Source organism: Scyliorhinus canicula, chromosome 25, assembly GCF_902713615.1.
Source record: "Scyliorhinus canicula chromosome 25, sScyCan1.1, whole genome shotgun sequence".
Lineage (NCBI taxonomy): Eukaryota > Metazoa > Chordata > Chondrichthyes > Carcharhiniformes > Scyliorhinidae > Scyliorhinus > Scyliorhinus canicula.
In genome coordinates, this window is record NC_052170.1 from 21669649 (window position 1) to 21690545 (window position 20897).

A 20897-nucleotide genomic window follows, 5' to 3' on the forward strand; every position below is an offset into this window, starting at 1 on the left:
GTAACGTTTCGAGTTCAAAGAAGCGTCGTACGGACTCTGTTTACCTCTCTGTAGATGCTGACAGACCAGCTGCGTTTTTCCGGCACGTTCTCTCTTTATTTCTCATCTGCAAACATTTGGCAACTGCAACCGACAATAGGTCCAGTTTGGGTTATATGAAAGGTAGCCGGTCGGGTTGACTCCTCGGGCTTTCTGTCGTCATCTGACCAGGCCATGCTGAGGCAGACATCTTGAGATCCGTTCAGTTGAAGCCTCTTACAGAAACACACGAATGAAGGCTCCTGTCCTTACACTGGCAACAGGTCCATCCACTGATCGAAGGGACATCAAAAAGCCAACCTCACTCGGTTGCCATTTTTACCGACTGCCCACCTCACATTGGATACAAATTTCGGGGTCAGGTGATCAGAAGGCAAGTATAAATGGGTTTGGGGGTGAGGGGGGTGGTGGTGGGTATGGGTGCTTGCGGGGTCTGGAACAGCCGGCTTCAGCAATCTTCAATCTGGGCCCTCCGCGGCGAGACAGGACTTGAACTCCACCCCCTCCCCCTGCGCCCCCCCCAACACACCAACACCACAGGCCACATTGGCGCAGTTCAGAACCAGTCTGACCCCCCCCCTTCTTAAAATGTCTTCCCATCGGCGACGATCGGCGTTCAGTTTGGAAGGTAACCAGTCCGGGCATCTGCGGTGAAACATTTCAGAGGGGGCGACGATGGCCCTCCTACCGACACCCCACAGCCGATCCTGGTCGGCATGCCCTGGATGATAAGATGGTTGAAACAGGCACGACTGTGTAACGGGAGGATGTGGAGCCTCCAGTTGACGCCCAGATGTTAGAAAGTTTAATGGCGGTGACTGGAGCAAACTGCTCCCAATTCATGACGTCTTGGGCAATAAGGTTCATTCCTGAATTACCTCTAATTGGGTACAACAAAATAAGACACGGGGTGATGATTAAGTGTACGAACACCACGATTGTGAACATTTACCCTTGTGAGACATCTCAGCAAGTACCTACTCCTCCTTTAATAGTTCCACCCTGAAGGTTCTCCTCAAAGTTGACTGTGAACGGTGTGATGCGAAGGTTTTCTGGGATTTCTCTGCAGGTTTACTGCCGTATTCCTCTCTGTAGGGGTGGAGGAACTTAACTGTGTGCAAGGAGGGCGGGGGGGGGGGCGAGGGTGATCTGTTAACGTGCGACTGCATTCCTCATGGCCCCAACGACAAAAATCTAAAGGCTGCAGGAGAGCGACAGCAAGTACAACAAAGCGACAGCATGAAAAGGACGGGGAGAGACGACAACGTTCCCGCCATGGGTCGCTGCAGATCAGGAGGTGAAGTAGGAGTCCTGCATGGAGTAGAGCCGGTCGATGGGGTTTCCCACTCTGGCTGGGAGGAGGCTGGATTCGGGAGGAACCGGGAGGCAGTCCCCCAGGTGGCCCAGGGGTCCGTCGTGATCCAGGTCGTGAAAGACGGCGTCAGAATCTAAGTGGCAACAAAGAGAGAGGGATGTTTTCAGGAATTGGTTCGATTGTCGTCATTCGCCGTTGATTCAGACCGTGACATCTTAGAGAACACAATTAGCACAGCCCTCTCCAGGAGATGACAATTCACACATAGAATTACAAAGTATTTAAATCATAAAGCTAGGCCAGCCTGCCCGATAGGTCAATACCAGCCTTTATTCTCCACCCGAACCTCCTTCAACTGACCCCACCCAACTCTGCCTCTCTCGTTCCCCCCCCCCCCCCCCCAAACCATCCACTCTATTTGCCCCAAAGGAATCCCACATTCCCGTTGCCACTGGACTGGAAAGCCCATTTTCAATAATTGAATCCAAAGTGAGTGGTAGCTGGCTATTGGACTGTGGAAACCATCGCCAGTGAGGAAAACGCCACTTCTTCTGACGGTAGGTCCGCACATTTTCATTTAATAATAATAATCGCTTATTGTCACGAGTAGGCTTCAATGAAGTTACCGTGAAAAGCCCCTAGTCGCCACATTCCGGCGCCTGTTCGGGGAGGCCGGAACGGGAATTGAACCCGCGCTGCTGGTCTTGTTCTGCATTGCAAGCCAGCTGTTTAGCCCACTGTGCTAAACCAGTCCCATTTGGATGCTGCTGAGGAGGGGAGGGGGGGGGGAGCTTGTGTAATTTTCAGCCCTCGCCTCCCCTCTACACACCCCCCCCCCCCCACCACCGCCAGCCCACTACCACCCCCATCCCTCACCCCCTTCTCTCACCCCCCCTCCAACAACGTCGAATCCAAGGCCAAGATGTTACAGGACGCTGTTACCCCTGAGGGAGGGAAGCTACCGCTTTGGATACAGGACCTTCCTGTTTTCTGAATGACGATAAAGTAACCGAATAAAATGGTTGGGATTTTGCCTTGCTTAAGGGGGGGTGGGAGGGTTTTGCTTTGCTTAAGGGGGGGTGGGAGGGTTTTGCTTTGCTTAAGGGGGGGTGGGAGGGTTTTGCTTTTCTCAAGAGGGGGTGGGAGGGTTTTGCTTTGCTCAAGAGGGGGTGGGAGGGTTTTGCTTCGCTCAAGAGGGGGTGGGAGGGTTTTGCTTTGCTCAAGAGGGGGTGGGAGGGTTTTGCTTTGCTCAAGAGGGGGTGGGAGGGTTTTGCTTTGCTCAAGAGGGGGTGGGAGGGTTTAGCCTTGCTTAAGAGCAGTAGGAGCAGCTCAGAGAAGAGTCACGCGACAGATTCCTGGGATGAAGGAGGTTTGCCTTAGAAGGAACGATTGAATAGGTTAAGCTGGTGGCCATTGGATTTTAGACTGGGAGATGATTTTATTGAAATCTATAAGACTCTGAGTGGACTCGACCTACGGATTTGCTGTTTCCACTCGTCGTGGGAAAGGTCAGAGCGAGGCGACGCAGTTGAGAAACGAAGAGTCTCCCATTTAAGAGATAAAGAGGGGTTCTTCTCTCAGAGGGTCATTCCTCTGGGAACACATTCAAGGCTGTTGAATATATTCAAGGCTGAGTGAGACTGATGTTTGACGTTTGAGGCAGTCAAAGCCTGTGGGGGTCAGACAGAAAAATGGGGTCGACACCACAATCAGACCAGCCACGGACTTCTCAAATGGGGGGGGGGGGGCATTCGAGGGGCTGAATGGCCTACTCCCGCTCCTAATTCTTTGTTCTCTTGTCGATTATTTGTTTTAATAGTCCCACCACTTCAGGAGTGAGGGGAGGCGGTGACGCAGTGGAATTGTCGTAACCCAGAGACCCGGGTTATGGTCTGGGGCCCCAGGTTCGAATCCCACCACGGCAGATTGTAAAATTTTAATCCAATAAGAAAAATATGGAATTACAAGTCTAATGATGACCATTGTCGGGAAAACCCCACCTGGTTCACTAATGCGCCTTTACGGAAGGAAATCTGCCGTCCTTACCCGATCTGGCCTACATGTGACTCCAGACTCCCACAGCAATGTGGTTGACTCTGAACTGGCCCCTCACAGAAATGGCCGAGCGAGACGTTCAGTTCAAGGGCAATTAGGGATGGGCAACAAATGCTGGGCCCAGCCGGCCACACCCACATCCCGTGAATGAATAAAAAGCGGACAGGAGGTGAGCAGATGTAGTCGCGAGATGCAGATTTGGGCAAGAAGAGACAAGGACCCACCTGACACAAATATATATAAATCCATTTTGTGGGTCAGCCCAACTCCCCTGACAGCGGTAGAGAGAGTAACTAATCTTTTACAGAGCCCCAGCTACAAATCTCTGGGAGCAGTTTGGCACCGTAACAGGGTGTTCCTCCTGATTGGTATCATAGAATCCCTACAGTGCAGAAGGAGGCCATTTGGCCCATCGAGTCGACCCTTCGAATGAACACTCTACTCATGCCCATTGCCCCCTATCCCCGTAACCTCAATAATAATCGCTCATTGTCACGAGTAGGCTTCAATGAAGTTACTGTGAAAAGCCCCTAGTCGCCACATTCCGGCACCTGTTCGGGGAGGCCGTTACGGGAATTGAACCCGCGCTGCTACCTTGTTCTGCGTTACAAGCCAGCTGTTTAGCCCACTGTGCTAAACCAGTTCCTACTAGTCATAGACTAACCTGAACATCCCTGGACACTAAGGGGCAATTGATCACGGCCAATCCACCTAACCTGCACGTCTTTGGACTGTGGGAGGAAGCCGGAGCACCCGGAGGAAACCCACGCACACACGGGGAGAAAGTGAAAACTCCGCACAGATGGTGACCCAAGGCCGGAATTGAACCTCGTCCCTGGTGCTGTGAGGCAGCAGTGCTAACCATTGTGCCACCAATGGTTGAATGAACCCATGGGAACAGGACAGGATTGGGCTGGAGTGTCATGAACCCCCCACGTCGAATAGGTCGAAGGGTGGAAGCTGAGTAATGCCTGCTGACCCTTCTCCGCTGGTCACACTCTTCCCGATGCAGCTGCTACTGTTGTTTCCTGGCATTCTGTCCTCTCTCAGTGCCTCTGCCACCCCAAAGACCCGTTTGAGAGGTGGTCTGATGCCATCCATAGCCCTGCCATTGAATCGCTCTCACTGTCCAATAACACCGTGTAAGACCAGTTGCCCCTTTATGCTCCTGACCCAGTGAAGGCTGAGATTTGATAGAATAGCCAATCCAGGCCAATCCTACTGATCTCCATTCTCAAATCGAAACCCCGTCATTATAATATTATTATTGTATTATTATATCCTCCCAACGTCTTTTCACTTTCTGTTTCCATGTGACCTGGATCTTGTTAATTCCAATAATTGTAAGTTGAGGGAGCTTGTAATCCGAAAACAGGTTTATTTGCAAGACAGCAAAACAAAGTCCCGGACTCCCAGAGTGAACTGGTTTATATAATCTTGCAATGTTTTCCCTCACCCTTCCCCAATTGGGGACTGCTGTCATTAATTATCACCACGTTCCGACATCCTGGGCTAGTGCACAGTCAATTCCAGCCCCACCCGCCCCGGAGTCACAACACAAGTGAATTAACCCATAATTCTTAGAAAGATACCCAATGTTTCTGGCCCTTGGCTGCTCAATAATTACAGTCATCAGGTTTGTAAATGTAAACACAATTACTTTTTATTAATAACAAGAACTATAATGAAATATGCAGCAACTACAACTTGCTAACTATGATCTAATTCCTCATTTCCCTTTTTAACTTGCCCCCCCACCCTCTACACGCTCACACCTGCACACAAGACAAACAAACACAGAGGGGAGGAAAGGGGGACAAAAAATCTTAAGTAAAAGAAAAAGCATCTTTGTTTCAGATAATAATAATCTTTATTGTTGCAAGTAGGCTTACATTAACACTGCAATGAAGTGACTGTGAAAATCCCCTAGTCACCACAACCCCTGTTCGGGTACACGGAGAATTCAGAATGTCCAATTCACCTAACAAGCACATCTTTCGGGACTTGTAGGAGGAAACCCACGCAGACACGGGGAGAATGTGCGGACTCTGCACAGACAGTGACCCAAACCGGGAATCGAACCCGGGTCCCTGGAGATGTGAAGCAACAGTGCTAACCACTGTGCTACCATGCCACCTATAATGGCGGGTTTTAGCATCATACTCCTCTTTAAACCTTGCTTTCAGTTCAAAGTCTTTATTGTGGATTTATTCAGGTTCTCTGCAGTTTCAGGTGTACAGTCTGCTGGAGAAAACACACGGGAGAGAGAGAGAGAGAGAGAGAGAGAGAGACCTTCCCCCTGTGCATCAGGAGACAAACTGAAACACCTTGGGACTCTGAGAACCATTCCACTGAGATAGGATCCAGTCACCACCTGTTACTGGGCAGAGTGCAGCCTTTTGGGCCAATTCACTGGCCACCAGCCAATCAATCAAACCGAGTCCCACCCCATCTCTCTCTCTGGTGCCCGACAAGCCTCCTGTTCAAGCCAGCAGAGACTAGCAGAGTGATCTCTCCTGTAACCTCTGAGTTCTGCTGCTTGACTTAAAGACGCATGTCCATTAATCATCCATGGATCCAAAATAATAACGGCAAAATGAAAGAATGGGGAAATAAGCAGGAAGGACCCTCACAACCTGAACATGGATATTCTATTGCAGCACACTTTCAACATGAACAAACCTGAGCTCATTGGTCCCTCAGCCAATCCTATCGCCACCTTGTTTCCCCCCCCCCCAATTTCTCTGCCCCCTGACCTGTTCAAAGCCGTCCCACCCCCACCAATGACTCCACACCATCCAACCTCTTTAGAATTCTCTTCCGAAATCTTTCCTTCCCAGAACTCCCCCCCCCCCCCTCCCCAGCTCACCCCCCCCCCTCCCCTTGCCCCTTTAAGGCCCTCCTCGGAATCCCAAGATCGGAGACCAAAGTTCTGTGGTCACCCTCCCACCCCCGTTGGACATCCTCCATGATTTATGCCTCTTCGAAGGACTGCGAGCCATTGGTTCGGATCGGTGCCCACATTCCCCCCTCCCCTGTCCGTTTCCGAGCACTCACCATAAGGATGCATGTGATCCCCTGGCATCTGTGGCGGGGTGAGCCCCTGTCGAAAGTGGTCCGTGCTGTAGCTGCTTTGGTGCATTGGCGTCAGCCGCTGATGGGGCAGAGATGTATAGGAAACCATCATCCTCTCCAATCCAGGCCCAGCCGCTAGATCTGCACAAACAGGGGATGGGAGATCGGTTTAGTCATTCGATGGGTCAGCAACCGACGTCAGCCAACGCTTGTCACGAGAGAGTGATCCAATGCTGATCACCCTCGCAGGGTGAGCAGTGAGAGCTGGAGGCCTTCAGCCAGCTAGGCCCGAGGCTCTGGAGTTTCCATTCAGCCCATCGTGTCTGCGTGGCCAACAAAAAAAAAGAAACTAACCGCTTATTTTAATCCTGTTTTTCAGCATGAGGCACTCTCAATTACGACACGAAAGTTAGGTCAGTAATAGAACAGTACAGCACAGAACAGGCCCTTCGGCCCTCAATGTTGTGCCGAGCAATGATCACCCTACTCAAACCCACGTATCCACCCTATACCCGTAACCCAACAACCCCCCCCTTAACCTTACTTTTATTAGGACACTACGGGCAATTTAGCATGGCCAATCCACCTAACCTGCACATCTTTGGACTGTGGGAGGAAACCGGAGCACCCGGAGGAAACCCACGCACACACGGGGAGGACGTGCAGACTCCACACAGACAGTGACCCAGCCGGGAATCGAACCTGGGACCCTGGAGCTGTGAAGCATTTATGCTAACCACCATGCTACCTACCATGCTACCTTGCTGCCCAGAGGCTAATCAAAGGCTTTAATAAGCAGTGAACAATGGCAGCCTCCATGAGACGTGTGCTCGCAAAATGCAGTCTCATCTTAAGTACTGTTTCCCAGGGGGCGTAGCCAGAGGCGGAGTCCCCCAGGGTTCCAAGCCTCTTAAAGGGGCAATGTATTCCGACCATCACAAGCCTCTTAAAGGGGCAAGGTATTCCGATCATCACACAGCACCCGATCCATAGCCGGGCAGATTGCAGCACCGTCAGACGCAGATCCAGGGACCTTTTAATTGGGTTGAGCCTCTTCCTCCATCAAACGCCAACCCAGGCAGCGAACTCCAGACGCCCACCACCCTCTGGGTGAATATGTTTTTCCTCATGTCCCCTCTAGCTCGGTGGGCTAGACAGCTGGTTTGTGATGCAGAACAGGGCCAGCAGCTGCGGGTTCGAATCCCGTAGCGGCTTACCTGAACAGGCGCCGTAATGTGGCGACTAGGGGCTTTTCACAGTAACTTCATACTTGCGACAATAAAAAAAACTTTTCTTGTCCCGGGACCCACTTTTGCCGACGGTCCGACCTTCGGGACCCACTTGAAGACCGGTGCAGACCCGATGGGCCGAAGGGCCTCTTTCTATGCTGTAAAACCCTATGGTTCTATGAAAGTAGAGAGATACTCAAAGTTCGGAGGGGAGCCACGATATCTGAGTGACAAGGGAAAAAAAACCAAGATTTGCGTTTTGCTAGCACCCTCACAACGACGCGAGCTCAAAGTCACCGCTGTAATGCCAATTGATGCAGAGCAAGATCCCAGAAACAGCAAAGTGATGAAGACCAGATAATGTTTTTTGTGATTTCGATTGAGGGATAAATGTTAGTTAGGACACCAGGGATAACGTAGATTAATGTAGACGCATGGAATATTTCACATCACCGTGAGAGGCAGGACCTCCGTTTACCATGGCCTCTGGAGAGCAGCATTGCTAACAAGGTGGAACCCACCCCTGCAGTGCTACACTGGGCTGTTAGCCTAGATGTGGAGGTGAACCCACAGCGGTCTGTCTGATGCAGATACAAGAGCTTTACCCACTGAGCAACGGCTAACACAGAGGAAAGACTACAGAAATTTCGGCTCATTCGCCCTTAATCTGAAAGATAATCTTGCAGGAGAAGATGCAGTATGCTAATAAATGGCTGGGGGGAAGATGAATCCTGAACATTACTATAAATTAAACTAAGTGGCTGGTTTACCTCACTGAGCTAAATCACTGGCATTTAAAGCAGAACAAGGCAGGCCAGCAGCACGGTTCAATTCCCGTACCAGCCTCCCCGGACAGGTGCCGGAATGTGGCGACTAGGGGCTTTTCACAATAACTTCATTGAAGCCTACTCGTGACAATAAGTGATTTTCATTTCATTTCATAAGAGTAGGACAAAGGGACACAGGTTTAAACGCGAAAAGGCTGCTTTTAGGACTGATTTAAGTTTTTTCAGTTGCGAAGTAAAATATTTTTTCTGGCGGGGGGAGCGCAGATAAAGGCAGCGAGTTTCTAGAAATTTCCGAGGATTGGCCTTGTTTTGTGTCGGTTTTCCTACGAGTGAGGAGCGACACCCAGACCCAGAACGACAGAAGGCGGTTTTCTCCAAACCCTATTGCCTCTCAACACGTTTGGGAAGCACAAGTGGATAGCAGTGTGGCTTCACAGCTCCAGGGTCCCGGGTTCGATTCCCGGCTTGGGTCACTGTCTGTGCGGAGCCTGCACGTTCTCCCCGTGTCTGCGTGGGTTTCCTCCGGGTGCTCCGGTTTCCTCCCACAGTCCAATGACGTGCCGGTTAGGTGGACTGGCCGTGATAAATTGCCCCTTAGTGACTAAAATGGTTAGGAGGGGTTATTGGGTTACGGGGATAGGGTGGAAGTGAGGGCTTAAGCGGGTCAGTGCAGACTCGATGGGCTGAATGGCCTCCTTCTGCACTGTCTGTTCTATGTTTTGAATGGATGAGTTAATTCTCCAACCTGGTATTTGGCTTCCCAAAAGCTCCTTCCAATGAGAGGACCGAGAGCGTGTGCGTGTGTGTGTGCACGTGCGTGTGTGTATGTTTATGCGCGTGCACGTGCACGTGTGTGTGTGTGTATGCGTGTGCGCATGCTTGTGTGTACATGTGTGTGTGTGCACGTGCGTATGTGTATGCGTGTGGGTGTGCCTGTGGGGGGCTTGCTGGCTGGGGGCTCTATGCTAGCTTCTCTACAGAAATGGGAACCGAGTCTATTGGTGGGTGGTCCTGAAAAGCTACTCAATTTATGGCGAGGATGGCACGGCGGCACAGTGGTTAGCACTGCTGTCTTCAAGCGCCAGGGACCCGGGTTCAATTCCAACCTTGGGTCACTGTCTGTGTGGAGTCTGCACGTTCTTCCCGTGTCTGCGTGGGTTTCCTCCGGGTGCTCCGGTTTCCTCTCACAGTCCAAAGATGTGCAGGTTAGGTGGATTGGCCGTGATAAATTGCCCCTCAGTGTCCAAAAAGGTTAGGTGGGGTTACGGGGCTACAGGGATAGGGCAGGGGAGAGGGCCTGGGTTTGGGTGCTCTTTCAGAGGGATCGGTCCAGACCCAATGGGCCGAATGGCCTCCTTCTGCACTTCTCAGTTGATTGAAAGACTTCAGTTGCAGTTCAGTGAAGAATCGGATAGATTGGGGATGATCAGATGTATCGGCTGGGTCACTGTCTGTGCGGAGTCTGCACGTCCTCCCCGTGTGTGCGTGGGTTTCCTCCGGGTGCTCCGGTTTCCTCCCACAGTCCAAAGATGTGCGGGTTAGGTGGATTGGCTATGCTAAATTGCCCTTAGTGTCCTAAAGAATATGGTTAATGGGGGTGGGGGGTTGCTGCGTTACTGGTATAGGGTGGATACGTTGACTTGAGTAGGGTGATCTTGCTCGGCACAACATCGAGGGCCGATGTGCTGTACTGTTCTATGTCCCTTTGGTCTGCCTGTGTGATGATTCCAAATTCCAGCTAACCATCTGGCTTGCCGTTGGGATGTCTGCCAGGGCACTCGGCTTCTCGCTCCTGGGCCAAGTGTTTTCTCGGATCCCCCCTCACAAAAGCCATTTTTGTAGCGCTCTTTCTGGTCGTCATCTTGGTGATCTTACCCACAAGCTGGGATGTTTATGTTAATTTCAGAGTGCGCCGCGACCCTTTTTACGCCTGCTCACGACCATCACTTGGCTCTGTTTTTTTTTAATGAATATATTTTATTACAAACATGTATCAAAACAGGTTACAGCGAATAAAAACCCCGGGAAACATACTTTCCAGACTGGACAGAATTTTCCCCTTTTTCATCCTCCCCCTTCAGCCTTCCTCCTCTCCATGAGTTCCGGTTTCTCTGAAACCTCAAATCTCAGCACCAAAGGGTCCGGATCCACTCCCTCCTCCTCGACTATCCTGGCTAAGACCGGGAACACTCCCGCCCAGAATCCTCCCAATTTTTCGCAATGCCAAAACATGTGCGCGTGATTCGCTGGCCCCCGCCCACACCTCTCACACTCATCTGCCACCCCCTGAAAGAACCCACTCATTCTCGCCCGGGTGTTATGCACCCTGTGCACCACCTTAAACTGTATCAGGCTCATCCTTGCACGAGAGGAGGTCCCGTTTACCCTTCGCCGTGCCTCACTCCATACTCCCCAATTGATCTCCCCTCCCAACTCCGCTTCCCATTTCTCCTTAATCTTCACCACCCGCTCGCCTCCGTACTCCCCCAGCCACTTGTATATATCCCCAATTCTTCCCTCCCCTTCCATATCCGGAAGCAGCAGTCACTCCAGCAGGGTGTATCCCGGCAACCAGACCTTTCGCGCAAAGTTCCTTGCCTGCGGATACCTGAACTCACTCCCCCTCGGCAGCTCCACCCTCTCCCTTAGCTCCTCCAGACTGACTTGGCTCTATACCTTCCACCGATCATCTTGGGGGGGGGGATTTTCTGTCTACCCTGTCTAGGCCCCTCATAATTTTAAAATCAAATTACAAATAAGGTTAAAGGGGGGGGGGGAGGTTATTGGGTTACGGGTATAGGGTGGATACGTGGGTTTGAGTAGGGTGATCATTGCTCGGCACAACATCGAGGGCCGAAGGGCCTGTTCTGTGCTGTACTGTTCTATGTTCTATGTACTGTGGATGCTGGAATCTGAAACAAAAACAGAAAATGCTGGACATTCTCAGCAGGTCTGTCAACCTCTGTGGAGAGAGAAGGGAGCGAACGTTTCGAGTTTGGGTGACCCTTTGTCAAAGCTCCTCATAATTTTGTGCACCTCAATTAGGTCACCCCTCAGCCTCCTCTGTTCTGAGGAAAACAAGCCCGGCCTGTCCAATCCTCCCCCCCCCCCCACACCTCAATTATCAAGCCCTCGCAACATCCTTGTAAATCTTAATTCTATCCAGGGCAAATACGTCCTTTCTGTAATGTGGTGACCAGAACTGTGCACAAAAGCCCAGCTCTGGCCTGGGGAGCCAGGTAATGGTGCCTTTCCTGTTTTCCAATTGGTGGAAGAAGTCAGTGGGGCATAAAGATGGATGTGTTGGCCGACTAATGGCTGAAGCGTGGTGGGGGGTGGGAGGGGAATGGGGGGGGGGGGGTAATATGTGGGTAGTCACATGACACAACCTCCAGGAATACATTTAATCCCAGTTGGCAACCCAGGCCGGGGGAAGGGTGAGGGGTGTGAAGGGGTGGGCGTATCGTGAATTACGGCTTTGGGGGGAGGTTTGGGGTCACGTTCCCCGCTGAGGCCCAGCATCTAACTGGCTGGGCGTTGGTTGGCGGAGTGTTTCTTGGCACGCGAGCGTTGGGAAACACGTGACTAAACGCGCTCGCTATGGGACTTTGTTCCCATTTGGTTAGATTGGGCCCGAAATCTTATTGCAAGGGGCAGAGAGTATAAAAGTAGAGAAGTCTTGCCATATTCATATAGGGTGCAGGTTGCATACATCACTGAGATTTCACCTAGGGCACTGTGTACAATTTTGGTCGCCTTAATAATAATAATCACTTGTTGTCACAAGTAGACGTCAATGAAGTTACTGTGAAAAGCCCCTAGTCGCCACATTACGGCGCCCGTTCAGGGAGGCCAGTACGGGAATTGAACCCACGCTGCTGGCATTGTTCTGCATTGCAAGCCAGCTATTTAGCCCTGTGCTAAACCAGCCCCTTACTTAAGGAGGGATAGATTAGCATTGTATTCAGATTAGAGAAGGTTACTATGGTATTATTATAACTGTAAGGACAGGGCAGCACGATGGCGCAGTGGGTTAGCCCTGCTGCCTCACGGCGCCGAGGTCCCAGGTTCGATCCCGGCTCTGGGTCACTGTCCGTGCGGAGTTTCAACATTCTCCCCGTGTTTGCGTGGGTTTCGTCCCCACAACCCAAAGATGTGCAGTGTAGGTGGATTGGCCGCACTAAATTGCACCTTAATTGGAAAAAATGAATTGGGCACTCTAAATTTTTTTTTTTTTAAATAACTGTAAGAACTGCAAGGGTTAATGAAGTGTCTCGAGTAGCCACTAGAGGGAGCTACTGTTACAAGTATATAAGGCAATGATGCTAAGTCTTGGGGGAAGAGTGTGTGCAAGAGTTAGCTGGAAAGAGTCAGAAGTACAGGTAGTGTGAGTGAGAGCAGATCACAGTTTATATCAGTATAAAAATTAGTTGTAGATGAGTGTAGTTTATATGTTAATAATCAACTGTGTGTTCTTTAGGAGTACTTGTCGAAAGCAAATTAGTAGTGTTAATAAATTAATAAATAGCTTTGTTCAAGTCAAGCTATTTTGTGGCCTTTGTGAACACGATGCCAACCATCCTGAATTTAGCCAACACAGGGAACATCACAGTTACCTGATTCTTGGGATGAATGAGTTGTCTTAGGAGGAAAGGATTGAGGAGTGTGTGGCCTTTGCTCCTTTGAACACACGCTCCCTTTGCTTGCATGTGCTAGTATCACAACTCGAGCAGGGCCTGCATGGGAGCTTGTGAGGTGCAATGCAGCCCCTGCACCCGGGTTGCTGAGCAGGAGCATTACTGAGTGAATCACTGAGGGTAGGCCTGATTTTGGAGGGGGACGTTCCACCTTTCAGCAGGTCCTACTGAGCTAGCTGTGGTGCTATTAAACTACACACGGCCTACAAAAGGTCCCTGGTCTACTTTGCATTACTTTGATGGCTTGCCGCAGAGGCAACGGGCCGAAGGACCTCTTTCGAGACCGTCAAACTCTACGATTCTACGACCAACCTAAGGTAGCATCGCCTTGTGTTCCCACACTAGCCTCCATCTGGTGAAGGGCAATCTTTCTCTACACGCGAGTGACCCCACCCCACCCCCACCCTCCGAACCCAGTGTGAGCTAGAAATAGATCCACTGTCAGAGTTTGAGCTTCCTTATTGAGGTAAGAGGGGCTGAAATTCTGATCTCGACAGTGGCACTGGACCAGGCCCTGAACAACAAAGAATAAAGAACCAAAGAAAAGTACAGCACAGGAACAGGCCCTTTGGCCCTCCAAGCCTGCGCCGACCATTCTGCCCGTCTAACCTAATAACTTCTACACCTCTGGGGTCCATATCCCTCTATTCCCATCCTATTCATGTATTCATCAAGATGCCTCTTAAATGTCACTATCGTCCCTGCTTCCACCACCTCCTCCGGCAGCGAGTTCCAGGCACCCACTACCCTCTGTGTAAAAAACTTACCTCGCACATCTCCTCTAAACCTTGCCCCTCGCACCTTAAACCTATGCCCCCTAGTAATTGACCCCTCTACCCTGGGAAAAAGCCTCTGACTATCCACTCTGTCTATGCCCCTCATAATTTTGTAGACCTCTATCAGGTCGCCCCTCAACCTCCGTTGTTCCAGTGAGAACAAACCAAGTTTATTCAACCGCTCCTCAGAGCTAATGCCCTCCGTACCAGGCAACACCCTGGTAAATCTCTTCTGCACCCTCTCTAAAGCCTCCACTAAATCCTTCTGGTAGTGTGGTGATCAGAATTGAACACTGTACTCCAAGTGTGCCTAACTAAGGTTCTATACAGCTGCAACATGACTTGCCAATTCTTATACTCAATGCCCCGGCCAATGAAGGCAAGTATGCCGTATGTCTTCTTGACTACCTTCTCCACCTGTGTTACCCCTTTCAGTGATCTGTGGCCTGTACGCCCAGATTCCTCTGCCTGTCAATACTCCTGAGGGTTCTGCCGTTTACAGTATATTCCCTACCTGCATTAGACCTTCCGAACTGCATTACCTCACATTTGTCCGGATTTAACTCCATCTGCCATCTCTCCGCCCAAGTCGCCAAACGATCTAAATCCTGCTGCATCCTCTGACAGTCCTCATCGCTATCCGCAATTCCACCAACCTTTGTGTCATCTGCAAACTTACTAATCAGACCAGTTACATTTTCCTCCACATCATTTACATAGACTACAAACAGCAAAGGTCCCAGCGCTGATCCCTGCGGAACATCACTAGTCACAGCCCTCCAATCAGAAAAGCCCCCTTCCATTGCTACCCGCTGTCAGATGGCTTTACACTACAGCTGATTGCATTTTCTGAAGAGCTCTCGATGAACCTGAGCTGGCTTTGAGAAATTGAACAAACGAATGTGATACAAAATGGGCTAATTAGTTAGCCTGGGTTACCAGAGGGAATGGAAGACCGCACCCCTACTCAGTATTTCCCGGAAAGCGAGTGTGTACTTCCCCCTCCCCCTCCTCAAATTAGACCATCGAGAAATCCTCGGGCGTGGGCGCTGACGGCAAACCAGAGGTTGCCGCTGACAGAGAATTACGCTGTACGTGACTCGCGGGAGATGCCCAGAAGCACAATTATTGCGCTGTTTAATTCGATCTATGGCTCGTTGTACAAGCACTTTACATTTTGTTCCTTTTCATGCCTGTTGTTTGGGCGTACTCTTGATGCCCTTAGTTATATAGGAGGGATTTCTGCTTACATTAATCTATTTTTTCCTTTTATTTATTAGAATTTGGCGTTAATTTACTCTCCATTTGGGAGTCTAACAAGGTGTGTTCGTTAACTGGAGTGGTCTTCTTTTAAAGGGTTTTCTGTAGCTCATGACAAGAGTTTATAAAGTGAGCTGAGAGTTTGTATTTAGTCGGGTTTTATAATTTGTAGGTTGTGGTGATATGATCTGCATACTCGTCTGCCATTGGGCTAGAACGTCGGCTTACCATTGGCCCTGGTCAGTCATGTGCCTCTCGACCGATGGGCCGAGAGGCTGAGTTAACCACGCCTCTATTAACGAGGTATAAATGGTCAGACGCCTCACGATCGTCCCTTTCCATTGTAGACGATCGCAGAGCTGTGTTCTAGTCAATTAAAGCCAGACTTTGGTAAATCACTCGCCTCGCGTACAATCGATGGTACATCATAGGTTTTAGTTTGGGTTATTGTTTGCCACCCTTCCATTTGCTTTTGGGCGTGGTTCTGCTCGACTGCGATGGAGTCTTTGGGTTGGGGGAAGGAGGATGGGTTAGCCTGCTGGTCTCTCTTTGTTGGGATCGTGGTTGGGTGGCCATCTTGGGTGGGTCATCGCGCTTTGTCTTACCTGTGACCCTTGTGTGGTAGTATGACTAGGGGTATTACGGTACCTGGGAGTGTGAGCTGCCATTGGTGCAGAGGGCTCGCTGCCCATTGGCCCAGGTATCGTGTTCCCGGTATTCTTATTGGCTAAGAGGAAGGTAGCTCCGCCTACGAGGCGGGGTATAGGAACCCGTGTACCCCAGCAGCCAGACCATTTCTGTGCGTCTGCTGCCGGGCTCACTTCTTGCTGATTAAAGCCTTCGATTCGGACTTCACCTACTTTTCGTGTCCATTGATTGTGCATCACCTTGTTTAACATCCCTCCTTGGCAATGGCTGACTCTGGTTTGCGGGGTAGTGGGAGACTGTCTACCTGGAGCGTTGTGGTTTTGAATGACCCTATAAAACGGCCAAGAGCTTGCGGGCATCTCAAGGGCCTAAACTCTGATTTTTTGTTGTTGTTGTTGTAGGAAACCTGTTTACCTATTCAGGATCAGACCAGGCTATGCGAAGGAGAGGTTGGGCACGTTTTTCATTCTAGTTTCGATAGCAGGGCCAGGAGCACGGCGATTCTCATTAATAAAAGAGTCCAAATTCTACCCATCCCAGATGGTGGCTGACCCCAGTGCCCGATATTATAACCGTTCGTGGCTCCTCGTTGAACACCACAGTGGTTCTGGCCAACGTCTAGGCCCCCAACTGGGATGATAGGTGTTTCGTCAAGTCTTTGTTAGCTTCCCTCCCCCAACCTCGACTCACACCGTCTTATTTTGGGAGCCGATCTGAACTGTGATCCGGTCTCTAAATTGGATCGGTCTGAACCCCAATCTTTTGTCGTACCCGGGGTGGCCAGGACTTTGTCTTCTTCCATGGCTCAGATGGGGGTGGGGTGCAGGAAGGAGGTGGGGGAGGGGGTTTACACCCCTGATGGTTTTTGCACCCTAATGACAGGGATGTCTCCTGTTCTCATGTTCACCATGTGTACTCACCCATCATCCTGCATTGGGTTCATCTCCCATTGGTAGTGACAGCTGAGTACTCAGCAATTCTAATCTCTGACCATGCCCCAGACTTTGTCGATCTGTTGCTGGAGTCCCGCTCCACCCAATGCCCACTCCGCCCCCGGAGGTTGGATACTACTTTGCTGGTCGCTAAAAGATTTTGCGAGTGCCTGTCCATCTCCATTGATGACGACATCAAATTAAATAGGCCCGACTCAATCTCCCCTTCCACGTTGTGGAAGCTCTTCAGGGAAATTATTTCCTGTAGCGCACATTGGCGGCACAGTGGTTAGCACTGCTGCCTCACAACGGCAGGGACCCGGGTTCTATTCCAGCCTCGGGTGACCGTCTGTGCGGAGTCTGCACTCTTTCCCCGTGTCTGCGTGGGTTTCCTCCGGGTGCTCCGGTTTCCTCCCGCAGCCCAAAGATGTGCGGGTTAGGTGGACTGGCCACGCTAAACTGCCCTTTAGTGTCCAAAAAGGTTAGGAGGGGTTACTGGGTTACGGGGACAGGATGGGGGTGAGGGCCTTGGTGGGGTGTGCTTTCCGAGGGTCAGTACAGACTCAATGGGCCGAATGGCCTCCTTCTGTACTGTAGCGATTCTATAAAAATAAAGAAGTTAGAACAGCAGAGGTGGGTGGACTCCATTTTAACATGAATCACCAGTACTCGCTCGATCCCACGACAGAACAATACTCAAACAGTCAAAATTTGCAGACCCAGTTTGAGCTACTGGCCACCAATAAGGCTGTATGTCAACTACAGCGCTCCAGGGATACTTTTTATGAATATGGGGAGAAGGCCTGTTCTCTTCCAGCTCACCAACTTAAACGCCAAGCGGCCTGCCGTGTGATCCCTCAGATACTCAACCCAGGCGGTAACCTCGTCTCCACCCTCTCTAGGTCAATGCGGCTTTTAAATCCCGTTACTGCGCTCTGTACAAACCTCTGCCACCCGCCGCCAAGTCGACCAAAGACTGATTTTCTCGATAACCTGCCCATCCCAGCTGCTGAAACAGCCAAAGGCTGCCGCTGTGAGTTGGACTTCGCTGCACTCCGATGTGGATTTTAAAATGCATTGTCTGATGTAGGCTGGGGAGGCCTTTGCCCCAGTTGGCTTTCCAATCGAATTTTATAAGAAGTTCTTCAACAATTCATGCCTTTATTGTTAGAAACATAGAAAATAGGTGCAGAAGTAGGCCATTCGGCCCATCGAACCTGCTGCACCATTCAATATGATCGTGGTTGCTGGTGCAAATTCAGTATCCCACTCCCGCTTTCTCTCCATACCTATTGATCCCTTTACTCGCAAGGGCCACGTCCAGCTCCCTCTTTAATATATCCAATGAATTGGCCCCAATAGCTTTCTGGGGTAGAGAATTCCACAAGTTCACAACTCTCTGAGAGAAAAAGTTCTTCCTCAGCTCAGTCCTGAATGGCTGACCCCTTATTCTTAGGCCGTGGCCTCCAGCTCCGGACGTCCCCAACATCGGGAACATTCTTCCCGCATCTCGCCTGTCCAGTCCCATCGGGATTTTACATGTTTCTATGAGATCCCCTCTCATTCTTCTGAACTCCAGCGAGTACAAGCCCAGTCGATCCAGTCTTTCTTCCTGTGTCAGCCCTGCCATCCCGGGAATTAGTCTGGGAACCTTCGATATGTTAGATACGTTTAACGACTCCCTATCCTGTGGGTCATTGGCTCCGACCCTCACTCAGGTCTTTATTTCTTTGCTCCTTTAGAGGGACCAGGACCGGATGGAGTCCGGTTCATACCAGGCTATCTCATTTTTAACGGGAATGTTAATCTGCTCGCTATGGTTCTGCCGCTCTGCTTGGTGCATTCCCTGCCTAGCATAATATCAGAGGACCAAACAGGCTTTGTAAAGGGCAATGATCAGTCAATGTTCATCGCCTTTTGAATGTTATCCTTTCCCCCTCTCCTGCACCCGACCCAGGGATGATAGTATCTCTTGATTCACAGAACATATTTGACAGGGTGGAATGCGACTATTTGTTTGTGATACCGGCTGGCGTTTCCATAAATATTTTATATTCAGACTACTTCCTCTTGAATAGGGGGACTAGGCAGGGCCGCCCATTCCCTCCACTTTTATTCATTCTGGCAATAATTTTAATAATCTTTATTAGTGTCACAAGTAGGTTTACATTAACACTGCAATGAAGTTGCTGTGAAAAGCCCCTAGTCGCCACACTCCGGCGCCTGTTCGGGTACACGGAGAGAGAATTCAGAATGTCCATTTCACCTAACCAGCACGTCTTTCGGGACTTGTGGGAGGAAACCGGAGCTCCCGGAGGAAACCCGCGCAGACACGGGGAGAACGTGCAGACGCCGCACAGCCTGGAATCGAACCTGGGACCGTGGTGCTGCGAAGCAACAGTGCTGACCGCTGTGCTATCGTGCCGCCCAATAGGGCCTCTCATTATAGCCATGAGAGCTTCCAATCAGCGGAGGGGCATTACGGTGGCGCAGTGGTTAGCACTGCTGCATCACAGTTCCACGGTCCCAGGTTCGATTCCCGGCTTGGGCCACTGTCTGTGCGGAGTCTGCACGTCCCTCCCACGTCAGCGTGGGTTTCCTCCCACTGTCCAAAGATGCACAGGGTAAGTGGATTGGCCATGCTAAATTGCCCCTTCGTGTCCAAAAAAGGTGAGGTGGGGTTACTGGATTACAGGGATTTGGGCTTAGGTAGGGTGCTCTTTCCAAGGGCCGGTGCAAACTTGATGGGCCGAATGGCCTCATTCTCCACCCATTTGGGCAAGTTACCCTCCCTCCACTCCAGTACAAGTTTTGGTTATTTGGGGTCAAGGTGGCCTACAACGGGACCTCACTTCACAGATTGATGTAGTCCAGCCTGATCAGCAATGTCAGATTGGACCGACAGAGGTGGAACGACCTTCCTCGATCTTTGGCTGGCAGAATTCGAACAATAAAAACCAAGGCACTCCCTGGATTGTTCTTTTCCTTTCAAAGCCTCCCCATTTTCCTGCCCAAATCCTTTTTTTAATTAAGATTAATAAATTGATTTCTGCCTTTATTTGACCAGGAAAGACTCCCAGATTCCGCAGACTTTTATTCCCGAGGGATAGACAGACAGGGGGCTTGGCCCTCCCAAACCTATTGTCCCATTACTGGGCCACCAATATACAACATAGAACAGTACAGCACAGAACAGGCCCTTCGGCCCTCGATGTCTGTGCGGAGTCTGCATATTCTCCCCGTGTGTGCGTGGGTTTCCTCCGGAAAGACGTGCAGCTTAGGTGGATTGGCGATGATAAATTGCTCCTTTGTGTCCAAAAAAGGTTAGGAGGGGTTATTGGGTTACGGGGATAGGGTGGAAGTGAGGGCTTAAGTGGGTCGGTGCAGACTTGATGGGCTGAGTGGCCTCCTTCTGCACTGTATGTTCTATGTATGGAGTTTAAGTTCATTACTTTTCTTTGTTTTGTTTGTACTATTTGCGTTTTTGTTGGTTGTTAGGTGTGGGTTTCCTCCGGGTGCTCCGGTTTCCCCCCACAGGTCCCGAAGGATGTGCTGTTGGGTGAATTGGACATTCTGAATTCTCCCTCTGTGTACCCGAACAGACGCCGGAATGTGGCGACTAGGGGCTTTTCACAGTAACTTCATTGCAGTGTTAATGTGAGCCCACTTGTGACAATAATATAGATTATTATATGTAAAACCTTAATAAACATACTCTTTTAAAAAAAAACGATTGAATCTGCTTCTAGCACCTGTCAGACAGCACGTTCCAGCTCACTATGACCCGCTGTGTGAAACAAAACCTCAGTACCTGTCTCATTCTACACCCAATTATCTTCAATCTGTGTCTGTGGGAATCAGTGTCTGAAACTCTGCCATTGGAAGCATCAACTCGATCAAAACCCCTCATAATTCTGAATACCTCTGGTACATTTCCTCTTAATCGTCTGATTACTAAGAATGTAGGAAATAGGCCATTCTGCCCCCTCCGCCATTCAATGAGATCTTCGTTGCTGATCACTCCTCCACACCCTCTCCATTCACCTCCTCGTTCCCTCCTCCTCCCCATTCACCCCCTCGCTC

The 20897-nt window shown here is 50.4% G+C and overlaps 1 protein-coding gene across 1 annotated transcript in view; it reads right to left on the reverse strand.

Moving 5' to 3' along the window:
• Window positions 1-1210: 1210 nt before the first annotated feature.
• lmx1al (LIM homeobox transcription factor 1, alpha-like) overlaps window positions 1211-20897 on the reverse strand; it is a 182348-nt gene continuing 162661 nt past the window's right edge. The window contains exons 9-10 of the mRNA XM_038784597.1: window positions 6467-6625; window positions 1211-1487 (exon numbers count right to left, since the gene is read on the reverse strand). Of these exons, the coding sequence (XP_038640525.1) occupies window positions 1330-1487; window positions 6467-6625 (317 nt within the window). The 3' untranslated portion in view covers window positions 1211-1329. The remainder of the gene's footprint in view (window positions 1488-6466; window positions 6626-20897) is intronic.